Below are 17,387 nucleotides of genomic sequence, written 5' to 3' on the forward strand. Positions count from 1 at the left end.
TAAATAAACACCCTGCAATGCACAGGACAGCCCCCTACAACAAAGAACTACCCAGTCCAGAATGTTAGTGGCATTGCTGAAAAACCCTGTTTGGGGAGGATATGATTCCCTGGATAATAGCTGAAATTACATGGTGTATGTAAATGCAAGAGATAAAGAAAAACCTTATATTAGAACATGCATCAAAAAGCACTTCAGTTTATTTTGCATCTTTCTTTATTAAAATATCCAGAACGTCAAGACTTTGTCTGCTGATTATTACTCACTGACAAGACATATACAACCAAATCATGCTTTTCTCACAGGCAATACAACACACAGCAATTACTGGGAGGGCTCCACAACTATTTCTTAGCACTGTGGATATACAAGAAACAACAACCTGATAAAAACGTACATGCATGAGAGGTCCCTGGAGCTGCTTTCTCTTGCCTCCTCTGTTTTCTCAGAGAACATTTTCCAAAGCTCTACAGGGAACCCGTCAGTTGCATGATGATTCTGCTTATTCCTCCTTAACCACACAGACACACACAGATACACACACACACAGACACAGACACACAGACACACACTCTAAGCTATATAACTCTGCAGGGAAGGGAGAGCAATGTTTTTAATCATGTGTCCTTTATGCAAAATGCATTTTTTTTCCTCCTCATCTAAGCCTAAAAAAAAAAAGTTCATGTTTTATGTAAGATTCAGAGGATATCTTCTCTGTCAGCAAGCAGGGCTCTCATTCCAACTGTACTATACCTCTATTTTTTGCTTATCAAACACCATATTGAAAATTTGTTTACACATCTGCAACCTGCTCAAATGTAGGCACTTGTTTTTTTTACTGTTTTATTACTAGCCCATGTCACAGTTCTAAGCATACTCAGTGCCTTCCCCCTCTCTTCTTATTAGAAGAATTAGACAGCTTAAAGAATAAAGTTTTTTTTAAGGACTGGATGATCCAAAGCTCAATTAATGTGCATAAGGTAAAAATAATGATCTTATTAGGCACCTTCTATTGTGAAAATTTTGTTGTCAACTATCCCACTCTTGTAAGCTATTATTAGTATTGGAAATTGATATAGCTTTAAATGTGAATGCTATTATTTTTTATGATCACATATCACTTTTTATCATTATTTCATAAATAACATATATATGTACATATATCAGTTTAATAAAGAAGAATCATGACATACTTCTGTTATACCAAATAAAACTGCAGCTTTCTTTTTGGAAGTAATCGCTTTCACTGACATGTGTGGTCTACATATATTTCTGTGTGCATTCATATTCAGGAACACATATTCATTAAAGAAAAAAAAAGATGCTATTCCACACAGATTTCTGAAAACTTTCTCACTAAAATACACTGGATCTTTGAATGTCAGCATACACAGTTTGAATTCACTCATTTCAAGCCTGCCTAGGGTACCACTGTATGAATAATTTGAGAACTTCACTGTACTTTAAGTATGTTTTCTATTTTTCACCTCTGTGAGCAATACTACAATGGGCAACTTTCAACATACGACTTTAGATATCCATGTCAGTTTATCTATAAAAGAGTTTTCTAAAAAAAAATAAAGTCTTCTATAATAAACATATGTTCTTTTAAAAATTTTGATAGATATTGCCAAACTACCCTCCAAAAAACTATGGAAATCAACATTCCTGTTAATAGTTCTGCAACATTAATAATTTTGTGAATTATCAAATTTGCATATGGGATAGCTAAACATTGCTATCTCTTTCTCCTTTGTGGTTTTTAAATTACTAGTGAAATTTGAAATGTTTTAATATAATTAACATTTGTTTTCCTATGAATCTCCTGCTAATGTAATTTCCCCATGCTCATTTGATTGCAATGCATTTTTCTTATTATTGAAACAGCTCCTTTTGTTGTATTTAGTTGCTCATTCGTGTCTGACTCTGTGTGACCCCACAGACTGTAGAGCCCACCAGACTTTTCTGTCCATGGGGATTCTCCAAGCGAGAATGCTAACGTGCGCTGTCATGCCCTCCTCCAGGGGATCTTCCCAACCCAGGGATCGAACCCAGTTCTCCCACATTGTAGGGGAATTCTTAACCCTCTGAGATACCAGGGAAGCCCAAAACAGTTTCTTATGTAATGAAAATTAGTACTTTGTCTGCCCTATGTGTTTGTATTTTAGTTTATTATCTTTCATCTTATTAGAATTAACATAATTATTTGAAATCTTTTTTTTAACTGTATATTCACTTAAATTCATATCTTATTTCTTACTGAATATTGGATTCATATCTTACATTAAAAATCCTCCATTACATTTGTTTGTTTTACTTTTAAGTGGTTGCATTTTTATAAGCATATTGAATGTTTCAGTTTTATATACCTTAAAATGAAGTCACTCAGTCGTGTCTGACTCTTTAAGACCCTACGGGCTGCAGCCTACCAGGTTCCTCTGCCCATGGGATTTTCCAGGCAAGAGTACTGGAGTGGGGTGCCATTTTCTTCTCCAGGAAATCTTCCTGACCGGGGGACTGAACCCGGGTCTTCCGCATTGTAGGCAGACACTTTACCGTCTGAGCCACCAGGGAAGTCCTATATACCTTAATTACGGGTTTATTTACCATTTATATTGTTCTTAAGTGTTGGAGAAAACACTGTTTCACATCACCCAACACTGTAACCATGCCTGGTCTGAACTCCACTCCTTTGCTCAGTTCATACTGATACTTTCCACTCCAGAAAGTGGCCCTGGATTATTCCATCACCTCACTGTCCACACCATCTTGGTTATCAAGATTTTTCAGCTACCTGGAGCTTTTTCTTTCTCCATACTATATCTGATGTATGTATTTTGGGGTTGTTAGAGGGATTTGTATAAAAAAGCGTTCCCTTATTGGACCCCCTAGAGATTAGATTCTGGTATAAATGAATAGCTATCCCTTAATTTCCAGGCAATATTGGATGAATTTTCCTTTGTATGGTATGTTGATGTTGTTTAGTCACTAAGTCATGTGTGACTCTTTGTAACCCCACGGACTGTAGGCTCCTCCATCCATGGGATTTCCCAGGCAAGAATACTGGAGTGGGTTTCCATTTTCTTCTCCAGGGTATATTCCCAACCCAGGGATGGTCACCATCACAAAATGCTCTCTCTTGAACAAGAGGAACATTGAAATAATATCAAATCTATTCCAATGAATTTAAAAAGGGACCCTTACTTCTAGCCCAGTAAATTGTATGGATCCTGGAACACAATTTTCCTTGTTATAAATATTCCACAAATAGCTTGATCTAGATTTTGTGTTTCTGTAACTGTATTGAAAATGGGAACTCAAAAGCTGAAGCTTAGATTAAAAAAAAAAAAAGCTGAAGCTTAGACATCTTTTCCATTTGCACTTCTTACTAATCCTGTGATCTATGGAAAATTAATTAATTCTGTATTATTAGCTTTATCCTCTGTAAAACAAGAATAATTTGTAATGCTGACCTCAGGATGATACAAGCATGGAATTATTACAAACGACATGCAGTGTCAGACACATAGTAATTGCTCAATAAATATTCCTTGGAGTTGTGTTCAATGATCCTTATCACAACTGCTGTGACATCATGTGGCCTCAGACTTCAACAAAACTAACTGGATATTTTATAGTAATTAACTTTTGATTTTCTGCAAATCTCAAAGTCAACATTCAAAATCTCAGTCTCTTTTGATCCACTGATCAAAACTTTATGGAGTCAATCAGTTCTGTAGTTGATAGGAAGCAAGATTTAGTTATCTGAAATCAACTATTAGCTTCACCATGGACAGACAGAAAAACTGCTGCCCCAGCAAAATCATCTAGCATCACAATTACACAGTAGAGATAGTAAAGAAGCATGGTTTTATGTATCATTCCCAAATCAAGCAGCTTAATACAACTATGTTGTATTAACAACATCATTGTTATGTGATGCTAAAATCTTCCTTGCCATTCCTTTGTATTCAGTATTAGATTCAATTATTCGGTTACTGGGCTATGTGCAGGGTTTAGTTGCTCAGTTGTGTCTGACTCTTTGCGACCCCATGGGCAGCAGCCCGCCAGGCTCCTGGATTCATGTTAAAACCGAGAAATTGTCTGAGTACAATTCAGACTGAATGCAGCTGCGTGCATCTGAAATCCAACTCGATAACATAAAAAGACGAGATTTACTTTCTTAAGAAAGCTCTTGGGATTCACAGACTAGGTCTGGAGTATCAGTTCTGAGATGGATCATCCTTCCGGGCCCTTTTATCTTTCTGATCCATCTCACTTAGCAACAGGCTTTCATCTTTATGGTTGCAAGTGGCTGGTGTATTTTGAGACCACATCTGATTTAGACAACAAGGAAAATGGCAATGGGTAAAATACCCATGCCAGATGTGTCTTTTTGGCAAAAAGCCTGTATCTTTCCTGAAAATTCCACCTACTGGCCTCCACTTAACATCCTACTATTTAGAATTACTTCACATGGTCATTTTCAGGTGAAAAAAAAAATAGTAATAAATGAACATTTAATTCTGCATAGTGTCAACCTGAGCAAACTGTAGGGAAAGAGAGGCTGAATATTACATAACTAACATCATTTACTTAAAGGCAAGAAGCATAATTCTATTGTTTGTGACAAATGGCATATTCTTTAAATTGTCATTTTTAATTAGAAGATAATTACTTGACAGTATTGTGATGGTTTCTGCCACACATCAGCATGATTTAGCATTCATATGTCCCCTATCTCTTGAACCTCCCTCCTACCTCCCTCCCCATCCCACCCATCTAGGTTGTCAAAGAGTGCCAGCTTTGGGTGATCAGCATCAAACAGCAAATCCCCACTGAGTATTTTACATCAAACAGCAAATCCCCACTGAGTATTTTACATATGACAATATATATATGTTTCAATACTACTCTCTCAAATCACCCCACCCTCTCCTTGCAGCAAATGCCATGTCTATCAAGAGTATTAGAGAATAACACTCTCTTCTAATTGTTCCTCCTGCCTCCAAGTTTATTCCTTAAAACCTCTTACATTAGAGGTTGGCAAACTTTCCCTGTAACAGGCAACATAGGAAATGTTGCAGACTCTGGGAGCCATAATGTTGGCTGCAAATACAGCTCTGCTACCACAGTGCCTAGACAATCACTTAAATGAATGGGTACAGACTTGTTCTAGTAAAATTTTGTTTACAAAAACAGATAGTGAGAACCTACTGCATAGCACAGTGGACAAAAAGAAGGTGGAATCTGTTTGGAAAACAAATATTAAGCTAGTCTTAAAAAATTCACTGCAATATACATTAGGTACACACATGTACTATTTGATTTCACTTTTACGAGGTACCTAGAATTGTCAAATTCATAGAGTCAGAAAGTACATTGGTAGATGCCAGGGGCTGGGTGCAGGAGTCAGGCGGGCGAATGGGGAATTAGTGTCTAACGAGGACAGGGCTCCAGTTTTGCCTCTGTGCTTGTCTGACTCTTTGTGATCCCTGGGACTGTAGCCCTCCAGGCTCCTCTGTCCATAGGGTTTCCCAGGCAAGAAGGGGAAGCCCCCAGGAGGGGGCTGTCATTACCTCCTCCAGCAGATCTTCCCTACTCAGGGATCGAACCCTCGTTTCTCGTGTCTCTTGCATTGCTAGGTGTGCATTCTTTACCACGGTGCTACCTGGGAAGCCCCGCGTTCCAGTTTAGGAGGGCAATAAAGTCAAGGGATGCATGATGGTGAGTGCTGCACGATGATGTGAGTGTATTTATTGCCTCTGAACTGTACAATTAAATATGGCTAAAATAGCGTGTTTTATATTATGTGACTTTTACTACAACAAAATAGAAACAAACAAACAAAAACAGCAGGCTGGATTTGTGTCCACTGTCATGGTTTGCTGGTTCCTCTTGTACCATATTACTAGCTATTTTGTGGTTGTCTTTGTGTATTTGTTTATTTCTAAAATCAGAGGCAGTGTAAATATCACTTATTCTTAAGCCCACAATGTAAAGCGAATTCTTTACTATGCTAACATCCATATCACTTTCTATATGCTCATATTACAATGTGCAGTAGATGCTATTATGATGTTTTATGTGTTTATTTTCCTACGATGAGTTCTAAAACACACACATACACACACAACATGATTTCCAATATTCAGCCTATGGTTTGCCATACTGTTTCAACAGAAATCACGCCTGGACCCACAGTACAAGACAGGCTGAAAGCCTACTCTGCTTTGTCCTTTTTCTCCGGTACTTTCAGGCATTAAATTTTCTCCTTCAACCAGGCTTGTTTCTATAAAAGAACTTAAAAATATAGTTGATCTTGGAACAGTTTGGGGATTCCAGACACCAACTTCCCTCCTGGAGTCAAAATCCATACGTAACTTGTTGCAGTTGGCCCTCGTATAGAAGGTTCCTATAAAGGGGATTTGCACAGTTCACACCTGCGTTGCTCAAGGGTCAGCTATTCTAGTATTGCTCATTCCTACCCTTCTCTCCAAGTCTTAGATGAGGGCGGAAATGCTTTGGCTTGCTCCTAAGTCCCTCAGCCTTTGCTGCAATGATTTCTTTAGGCTTTATAATTCCTTAAAAGCCCAGCGTCATTCAACACGCTCACGTGTACTCACTTAGCTTTACCTGTGTTCAGACACAGGTATATATTTTAGGTTGCACTTATAATAACTTTTTTCTCTCATTTTTATTTTCTTTGGCTTTTTGATCTCTGTTTTGATTGACTTTAACTATTTTCTATGTCAACTATTTTCCCAAGCATTTCTCTAGATAAAGTGGGAGGATGATATGAACTACCCTGGTGGTTCAATGGTTAAAACTTCATATTTCCAGTGTAGGAGATGTGGGTTTGATCCCTGGTCAGGGAACTAAGATCACCCATGCTGTGTGGTGCGGCCAAAAACATTCTTAAAAAGGTAGAAGGAAGATATACTTTCTGGATTCCTTTCTACATATTTCTTTCATGCTAACAGATATATCATGTTTTTGATTGCGTGAAGGATTTGGTGTTCAGTCTTTTCTCTAAAAGCTGATAATGGTATTAAATTATTAACCACAATCCAGTATTTCAAGTGACAAATATGATGTGAAAATATCTTTTCCTAGTAAGTAACTTTTAAAAATCTGAAGTCTATATAATTTTCTCTTCATTCATAGATTTTAGGAAAACTTTGCCAGCATCCACCTACGTTTGATTCTTTCCTAATTAACCCTTCCTGAAATTCAGAAAGTCTATTCAACTTGTAAATTCTGTATATTCTTCACCTAAAGGTTAAAAAAAAAGAAAAGTTACTGTTCCTCTCCTTCATCTGCTGTTTCTTGCATTCTGGGAACATATGTTATTCCCACACTATGTCTAGTTAATATATCCTCTAAGTCTCATCTCTTTCTCACAATTTCCATATATTTGTAATTTTGTTCTCTGAGTTTTAGCTCCTTCTTCCAGTCTTGGAAGTTCTTAAGTTCCAGGGGACCAATTTGGGTCTTATCAGTGTCCATGTGTGCCTCAAGGTGCTATTGATTTCGGTTGTTTACTTATTGTAGAAAACAAGGCTTTGAGTTACAGGAATCTCTCAGCAGTGTCCTTAAAACACTAGAGCTCGGATTACCTAGCGTTCAACTCTCTTTTTGGTAATGGCTGTTGGGCCTGATTTCCGCTCTGGTGCTCTGCCCCCAGAGTGACCCTCAGTTTCCAGCGCTCCCTGGGGTCCTTACGTGGCCCCTGGCCTTCCAGCGGCACTCTCACAAGTGATGGAGTCACAGGGCTCTTTGCTCTGTAAGGAGATGATCGGCAACTGTGCTGTCAGTCCCTTGACAAGGCTCCAGAAGAAAGTCTGTTCTGGACTTTTTACACAAACTTTCTCCTGCCAGAAATAATGGTGGTGAGTCTCAGCTTTGTGTGTGGGTGTGGGTGGGTGGGGGCGTATTCCTTGCAGCTTGTGGGATCTTTAAGATCACCAACCAGCGACAGACCTTAAGCTCTTGGTAATGAAAGTGTGGAGTTCTAATGACTGGGCGGCCAGGGAATTTTCTTCAACTTTCTTAAGAGACCCACGAGCCCGAGTGTCTTCGGGGCCTTTCCCCCGGCTCTCTGAGACCAGACCCTGCATTCTACTCTGGTCTCTGGGGAATCCATTTAGCAATTGCTTTCTCCCCCGAGATTCTGTTTAAGAAGGAAAACTGACTCGCTCTTTCTAACCTGATTCCCCCACAGCTTAAGGAGCTATCTGTTTATCTCAGGAGAATTAAAGTAGACTGGATTTGGGAAAACAAAAGAAACTGCAACCTCCCATTAAAAAACCTTATATATATGAGACAAAGGATGTTAACAAAACAAATTGCAGTAATAATCTCACCACAGATGTAAGTTAAGCCATCATGTTGTTCATCTTCAATTCATAAATGCTGCATATCAATTATATCTCAATAAAATTGTAAATACTTTCCAAATTTAAATATATATATATATATATATATATATATCCATTTACACAGTGTTTTAAGTAGTGACTATAATAACCTAATTCAATATCATATATATAAACTTTAGTATATAAAATATTAACTCAAAATATATCTTCTAAATCCAAACAGGACCTCATAGAGGTAATGAAAATATTTTTGTCATAGTTGAACTTTATTTTAATTATATTTAGGAAATTCATCTTAGATAAAAATAAAATAAAATAGCTAGACTTCAGAAGTAACCAGAAGATTGGAAATCTCTATCAGGATTTATGAAATACAGTGTAAGCTCTGTATTCAGGAGACTGGGGTCAATTTCTTCATGGCAATTCAGGAAAGCACTTGGGAAAATTACTTATATACTGTATACCAGTTTGTATAGCTTTAATGTGGCATTTTGGAGAAAGCAGTGGCACCCCACTCCAGTGCTCTTGCCTGAGAAATCCCATGGATGGAGGAGCCTGGTAGGCTGTGGGCCATGGGGTCACTAAGAGTTGGACACGACTGAGCGACTTCACTTTCACTTTTTACTTTCATGCATTGGAGAAGGAAATGGCAACCCACTCCAGTGTTCTTGCCTGGAGAATCCCAGGGACGGCGGAGACTGGTGGGCTGACGTCTATGGGGTCACACAGAGTCAAACATGACTAAAGTGACTTAGCAGCAGCAGCAGCAATGTGGCATTTAAAATATTTCACAGGGTCATCATATATTTTAAAATAAAGGATGCAAATGCTTAGGGGTATCTGCAGATTTTACTGATTAATGTAACTACTGCTTGTACTATCAGTACTATTATAATTTGATCATAACTTGAAAGTTGAAAAGACATAGCAATAGATTTCCAACTTTATACTGTATGTATTGATACAAACTGTCACTGATTGTGTTGGTATGGTTAAAAAAAAAAAAAAACACCAATTAAGCAAGAATTGCAAATATTTTCTCATGTATGAATGGTTTTTCCTTGAGATCCAGATGTTACTTATACTAACAACTTCAAATATTTGTTTTAATAAATACTAGAACAGTTAGCAGAAATGTTCTTGAAAACTTTAGGCCATAGGAAATTATTAAAATATTTGGAATTTCTTCAAATTTCTTCACATCCCCCAAAATATATAAATATTAGTCTTCAAAATATTATTTTTAGATCTTCAAAGATACATTAACTTCCAAAATATAAAAATGATTTATCTTACCCATATCTGACATTTCAGGCACAGTTACAATGTACGGTCCATCTGTGAACTTTGGAGCATTGTCATTGATATCTTGCACTTTGATGATAAACTCGGATTCAGGCTCAAGGGGCTTGTTTGTTCGTCTGTCAATAGCCTGAGCATGAAGTACATAGTGGGTCTTCTGCTCCCTGTCTAGGCTTTTTGTTGAGTGGATGTCACCCGTGGTATCATCAATGATAAAAATAGTCCCAGCACCTTCTCCAGTAAGGATGTACTTGACAGACCCATCACCTTTGTCAGAATTGGAGTGCAGCTGTAGACAAAGATGGAAAATTTTAATATAATATTATATCCAACCTCACATGGTATTCTCTGAAAATTGCCTATCTATAATTTAATACTTATTTTGGTTATGACATTTTTCTTCTCTCCAATGTACCAGGTATTGCTAAAATCATGTTTATCTGCAGTTTTTCTCTACTTGGCATAAAAAGGGATATTTTATTATATTCTGAAAGATTTAATTATTGAAGAAAAATTAATAAGCAATACTTAAAAGAATAACCCTTGCTGTCATTCTACTAAATCAATGTTTTTCTACCTATATAGAATAGAATTGTAAAAGAAACTACCAGTAAATCACAGTTGTCTTCCATATTTCCACAGGGAATTAAAAAAAAAAAGATTTAACTGCTTGCCATCATATTTATTATTAAAATTACAAAATACTACAGTAAAAGTTGAGATTCAAATTATTTATTAAAATTTCCACTAAATGGACACTTATTTATCACAGAAACGTTAATTTTATACTTTGGAAAAACAAATATCTTCCAGATTGTTAAACTAGAAAAAACAAACAAACAAACTTGTGATGGAATGTTTTCTTTCTTGAAAAATTATGAAACTTTACACTCAAAATTTAAATGGCAGTGATAGATTTAATCAGTAAAGTAGGCCCTGATTTTTAATTGAGATACACTAAGAAATCTCATTTATAAAACTAAAATGATTGAATTGTCTTTGAATAGACATTAGAGGGGTAATATTTCAGCAGACATCTTCAATAAGAAAGATAAATAATGTACATTAAGGCAATTAAAAATCTTTTTATCATTTAAATATTAGCAAATGCTTTTAAACTGCATATACTTCACACAATGTCTGGCTGTAACATTAACATCAAAGTTCAGTTAATATTTCTATGAATAGCATTGCTATATTTCTAGCTAAGAACATCCACAGTATTTTCTTAAATCTCAAACACATACTTGAAAAACTGTTTCTCCCAAGAGATCTGAACAGTTATCCTTCACATGAAACCTTTTTGGTCACATAGCCTCAACTACTCACCTTTTGCACATTTCTGACACTCTGAAACAGTGAAAATATATAACCTTGTTCACATAGCATTTTGGTTTCTAGCCAAAGTAAAAATTTTCAAGGTTTCTGTTAAAGTCTCTGAACTCTTAGAAGACATTTTTAAAGATAAAATATAGAAAAAAGATAATAAAAGGAAAGGACTGCTTCAATGGGAAAATGAAGGGATCTGAAACATAAATAACAGTACATCAGGAAAAATTGTACTTATTTCTTGAAAATACATAAGTCATAATGTTAAAATTTTGATAGGCATCACTCGGCTAGATTCAACAAATTAAATCATTTCCAAACTGATTTTTTGGAGTTTTTTTAAAAAGGAGTAAAACTACACTAGCAGAATATGAAAAACACAGCTTTCAAAGATTCACACTTCATTAGTAAATTAACTACTAAAAGAAGCAGTAGAATGAGTTGTGTGGAGACAGTTGTACATATGCATGAAAATGAATTTATTCATTTATTTATGTCTCTTTACATCATTTTAGCACCTACAAAAAGAGATTTATCATTTATGCATCAGATGTCTACAAAATATCGATTTACCAGTCTGCTTCATATCCTCCAATTTTGCATCTATCCATGACCAAAACAGCAAAATAAAGGACCAAATTCACTGAACAAATGCTTCTGAAAGCTTTTCTGGAACATGCATGTTATTAAAATAACAAAAGGTATAGTCATTTTAATAGTTATTGCTGTATTGTATATGAATAATAAATCTATATATAATAAATATGACTAATTAAAAACACTGACAAAAAGGGTTAAACCTTCTAACAACTAACTATTGAAAGATATGACAATGGTGAAAATTGACTCTTGAGGATATTACCACATACTATTATATTTTTAGAGTGGTTAATTTGAAATTATTTAGTTTTGGATGAAAGGTTCACACTATAGTTAACTATATGTATTTTTTGGAAAGGCATATGGACATAGACCAGCAACAGAAGTATGTAAAAGAAGTAGTAAAGTTGTCAATCTAAAGCATCTGTTAAAAATTCATATGCTCTATGCTTTATATGGATTATGATAAATAATTCAATTAAAGATAAATGCCAGCAAATTTATGGCTTTAGATTTTAACACTTGAATCTGACTCCACATTTATAAAGTTTTGAGAATTAATATAGCACTTAGAATAAATGTTTCAGAAGTTATGTCTAACTAGATAGTAAATGTGCAGTGTGTGCTAAGTTATTTTAGTCGTGTCTTATTCCTTGGGACCCTATGGACTGTAATTCACCAGGCTCCTCTGTCCATGGGCTTCTCCAGGCAAGGAAACTGGAGTGGGATGCCATACCCTTCTCTAGGGGATGTTAATGACCCAGGGATAAAGCTTGCGTCTCTTAGTCTCCTGCACTGGCAGGTGGGTTCTTCACCGCTAGTACCACCTAGGAAGCCCCCACAATGTGCAGTAGTCAGTGAATTATAACTTCAGTTCAGTTCAGTCACTCAGTCATGTCTGACTCTTTGCAACCCCATGGACTGCCACAGGCCAGGCTTCCCTGTCCATCACCAACTCCTGGAACTTGCTCAAACTCATGTCCACTGAGTTGGTGACGCCATCCAACCATCTCATCCTCTGTCGTCCCCTTCTCCTCCCACCTTCAAACTTTCCCAGCATCAGGGTCTTTTCCAAGGAGTCAGTTCTTTGCATCAGGTGGCCAAACTATTGGAGTTTCAGCTTCCGCATTAGTCCTTCCAAAGAATATTCAGGATTGACTTCCTTACTTTGAAGTATTGATATTGTACAACACAGTCAAAGGTACATTGAAATACTATTATAATGCATTTAGATTACATAAGTTGTTGCTAATATTTATCTTGAGTGTTTTAGTTTTTTTTAAATTTTTTTTTAGTATAGTTGATTTACAATGCCATGTTAGTTTCAGTTGCATACCCAAGTGAATCAGTTTTATATATACATATGTGTGTGTGTATTTATATATATATGTATATGTACATATATAGCCCCTCTTTTTAAAATTCTATTCACATCTAGGCCATTACAGATTATTGAGTAGAGTTCCCCGTGCTATACAGTAGGTTCCTTCTAGTTATCTATTTTATATATAGTAGTGTATGTCGATTCCACTCTCCTAATTTATCCCTCCCCTGTTTATTCCCTGGAAAACATAAATTTGCTTTCTATATCTATAACTCTATTTCTGCTTTGTAAATAGATATAGCTTGAGTGTTTTACTAATGGAGATGACTATTTACTCAATGGATTTTTAAAATTTCTCATCTGGCCTTAATATGATAGTTTCCATGTAACACTAATGGAAACCCATCACAGTAGTAGTAGGTCAATCAATAAATACTTTACAAGACTATGATGAGAATTATTTGTGAAACAACAAAGTGATCCACCCTCAGGATTGCCTCTTTTCTATTCAACCTGTTCTTAAAAATTTGTTTGTGTTTACAACATACACTCCAACAGAGATTAGGGGAAACACTAACGAGTAGGTTTTAAGATTCTGGAAGAACACAGGTTTTATATTAGGTTTTATAAGGAAAAAATGATGAATGAGTAAATGAATGAATATTTTGAATGAAATGGATGAAAAATAATGAGTGTAAAGAGGTAGAAATCTTAAGACATGGAGAGAAAGCTCTTAGATACAGATGATCAGGTTACACAGATAATCAGAATAGAAATGTGTTATCTTTTAGGGTGGGCAGCAATGAGACATCAAATGAAAGGAACTGGGAAAAGAGTCATAAAGTAGGAATGCTCTGGATGCTTCACTGGTGGCTCAGATGGTAAAGAGTCTGCCTGCAGTGCAGGAGACCTGAGTTTGATCCCTGGGTTGGGAAGATCCCCTGGAGAAGGCAATTGGAGCTCACTCTAGCATTCTTACCTGGAAAATTCCATGGACAGGGGACTCTGGCAGGCTACAGTCCATGGGATCATAAAGAATTTTATATGACTGAGCAGCTACAACTTTTTTGAAATATTGCATTTTAAGTTTAGCTAGCTACTGTATTGAGAGATTTCCATATTTTTTCCATTAAGATATTTTTAAAAAAATGGAAAATAAAGTTGATTTTAGTCACACATAGCTCAGTAATCATACAAAGAGAATAGTAGAAGGGTCTTACATAACCCATAGTGATAGGAATATACTTAGAGAATCATGAGATTTTGCAAAGTGAGTGATATTTTTATGCTAAAAGAGAGCTATTATACTGTCCTAAAGCAAGAATAAAATATCCTTGTGTATCTGATCACATAGTTACATAGAGTTAACCAGTTGTTCTTTAAAGAACAGCAAAAGGAGGTGAAGGAAGAAAGAAAAGAAAATACAATCACCCAATTGAAGCAAAATGAACTCTTGTCTTGTATTCCTTTAATAAATTGTCTCTTCCTTGGTGTTAAGGAGTAACCTATAGTACTTAGAAAGCTAACATGACTCACATGAATTTCTCTTAGAAAACTATTTATTCACCCTGGACCACATTTGATTGGGACCTAAAAATTTATAACTTTCTTCTTAATGCAGAATTCCTCACTGAGATAATATTTTATCCTTTGGGGAAAAATAACTTTAAAAGGTTAAGAAGATAGTGTCAGAGCAATTAATTTTGAAAGTGGCTTCTAGTTAGAACTTCAAGCTATGTTATAAAGATACTCCACTGACTTAAAATGTGATATTTTGGACTATGTAATTTATGCATTTTTATGAATAGGAAGTTTGTATTTACAATGTTCCAGTAGAAATCAGAAAGAGTCAGATATATTATACAGTGATTTTATTATAATCATTTTTCCAGCACATAAAATACAGATGATATAATGTTAGAGCTTTGTGAGGATCATAGCAAAGATATGTCATTAAAACTTACTATGCATCTCTCATTTCAGGAGATGCTATATTTTAAACCATAAGCAGATAAAACAAAAATCAATTGAACTCTTAATAAGTAATTGATGCAAAGAAAAAACATATCAAATATGTTTTTACCATACATATTAATTACTATTGGTAATTAACACATCAGTCTCTTCATGCAACAACACCACCAAAAAAAGAATATAATCATCAGACTTAATCATGCCCCAAGTCATATGTAAAAAGTTATGCTAAATGCAGTATCAGTAAAGTATTTTGTTCAACCACAAAGCTAGTGTTAATCAATTAAAAGGTTAAGAAATTAGATGAGGGTAAGAAAATAAGGATTGCATTCATTTAACTAGAAACATCCAAGGTCCTTGCATACATGCAAAGGTTTCATGATTGAATTTTACTTTCTAGCTTTTAACTGTTTTATTGGTATTCTTAGAGGAGAAAACTAGTAAATGAAAAAGAAGAGGAGGAAAGGAGCAAAAAGGAACACATGTTTTAACTATTATATCCCCTCCCCCCGAATCTCAGATCAGGGGTATTAACTGCAAAATATCTCTACAGTTTGAAGTTGTCAGAATCCCATGCCCATCAGCTCTACTTCAGAGAGATTCATTCATCGTGTCAAATATTTGGCCACTGCAGAATACACTCATGGGTTGAGAATTTCACTGTTAATCGCTGTGTAGCCTCAATAAGTGACCAATTGATTAGAACTAAAGTGAGAAACATAAGGCGCCAGAAGACATGTTCCCTATTTGAGTTAATGTCTTCTTTTATTTCTAATCAATATCTAGTTGAGAACTGCAATGCTTAAAATGGGTAACCAGCCATGACTTACTGTATAGCACAGGGAACTTTGCTCAATGTTATGTGCCAGCCTGGATGGGAAGGAAGTTTGGAGGAGAATGGATACGTGTATATGCATGCCTGAGACCCTTCCATGTCTACCTGAAAGTATCATAACATTGTTAATCAGGTAGGTTGTTACTGTTTAGTCACCGAGTTGTACCTGACTCTTTGTGACTCCATGGACTGACTGTAGCCCACCAGGTTCCTCTGTCCATGGGGTTTTCCAGGCAAGAATACTAGACTTGGTTGCCACTTCCTTCTCCAGGAGATCTACCCAAACCAGGGATAGAACACATGTCTCCTCCACAGGCAGGTGGATTCTTTACCACTGAGCCTTCTGGGAAGCCCCATTAATCAGTTATACTCCAATAAAAATGAAAAGTTAAAAAAATAAAAAGATCTAGTTGAGAAAGGGGTGGCTCTGTCATCTGCTTTAAAAAAAAAAAAACTCAAGGTATATAAAAATTAATACAATTCCATAATATTACCCACCTAAACCACTGCTCACACTCTCAAATGTGTTATGATTTCATCCCCATTTAAACTACTCATTTTAGCACCTTTTTATCAGGAAAGAAAACAGCAATTGTATATAGAAGTGAGGGAGGAAAAAGATAATGGAAGTGTGAATGACTTCGCTCCTTTGGAAATGTCATCTGACAATAAAATCTAAGATTATTGTTTGATCCATCAGTCATTTTTGGGGTTTTTTTCATTAGAGAAAAAGAACACAACTTTTTGTTTATTTAGTTTTTTAATATCCACCATGGATCAGTCATGGTCCTCAGTACTTAAATCTATCACTGAACAAGAAGGCAGAGATTTCTGTTTAGGTAGTGCCTACATTCATTCCACTGGGGAAAAGCAGACACTAAGCAGAACACATGACCACATACAATATGCAAGAATCACACTTAAAAAGGAGAGAGAGAAAAAGTAAAGAAGTAATATCAGAAGAGATCAGGTGGTACACAGAAGTCATGATATTAAAGTGACATTAAATTTGGTAGGTGGATTATTTGTCCTTCAACATGTGTCTTTATTCTGGGAAACTCTGAGTATGTTGCTTTTCAAGAAAAATAATTTCACAAATATAATTGAATTTGAGGTCTTTTGAGATAAAGAAATACCCTTAATTTCTTCTTCTTTTTTTTTTTTTTTTCTGGGCTCTCTAATCTTTTTTTTTATTTTTTATTTTTCAGTGGGTTTTGTCATACATTGATATGAATCAGCCATAGAGTTACACGAATTCCCCATCCCGGTCTCCCATCCCACCTCCCTTTCCACCCGATTCGCTCCTTAATTTCTTTAGATTGGACTAATCTGACATGTGGTGGGAGGAATCCATTCTAGGTAGGTGAGAGAGAGAGGGAGAAATGGAAGTGTGAGGAGTATTCAGTGCCTCATTGCCGGGTTTGAAATTTAAGAGTCTTTGTTGAAGTCCCAAGTAACGTCTCTACCGCTGCTGCTGCTAAGTCGCTTCAGTCGTGTCCAACTCTATGCAACCCCATAGACGGCAGCCCACCAGGCTCCTCTGTCCATGGGATTTCCCAGGCAAGAGTACTGGAGTGGGTTGCTGTTTCCTTCTCCAGTAATGTTTCTAGAAGCAGGAAACTCCAAGAAAAGGTATTCTTCC

General features: G+C 36.0%; 1 protein-coding gene across 1 annotated transcript in view; it reads right to left on the bottom strand.

The window, feature by feature from the left end:
• Window positions 1-17,387, bottom strand: part of CDH18 (cadherin 18) — a 376,876-nt gene that overhangs the window by 270,466 nt on the left and 89,023 nt on the right. The window contains exon 2 of the mRNA XM_065905363.1: window positions 9,678-9,972. Within this exon, the coding sequence (XP_065761435.1) occupies window positions 9,678-9,972 (295 nt within the window). The remainder of the gene's footprint in view (window positions 1-9,677; window positions 9,973-17,387) is intronic.

This window comes from Muntiacus reevesi, chromosome 14 (genome assembly GCF_963930625.1).
Source record: "Muntiacus reevesi chromosome 14, mMunRee1.1, whole genome shotgun sequence".
Classification (NCBI taxonomy): Eukaryota; Metazoa; Chordata; class Mammalia; order Artiodactyla; family Cervidae; genus Muntiacus; species Muntiacus reevesi.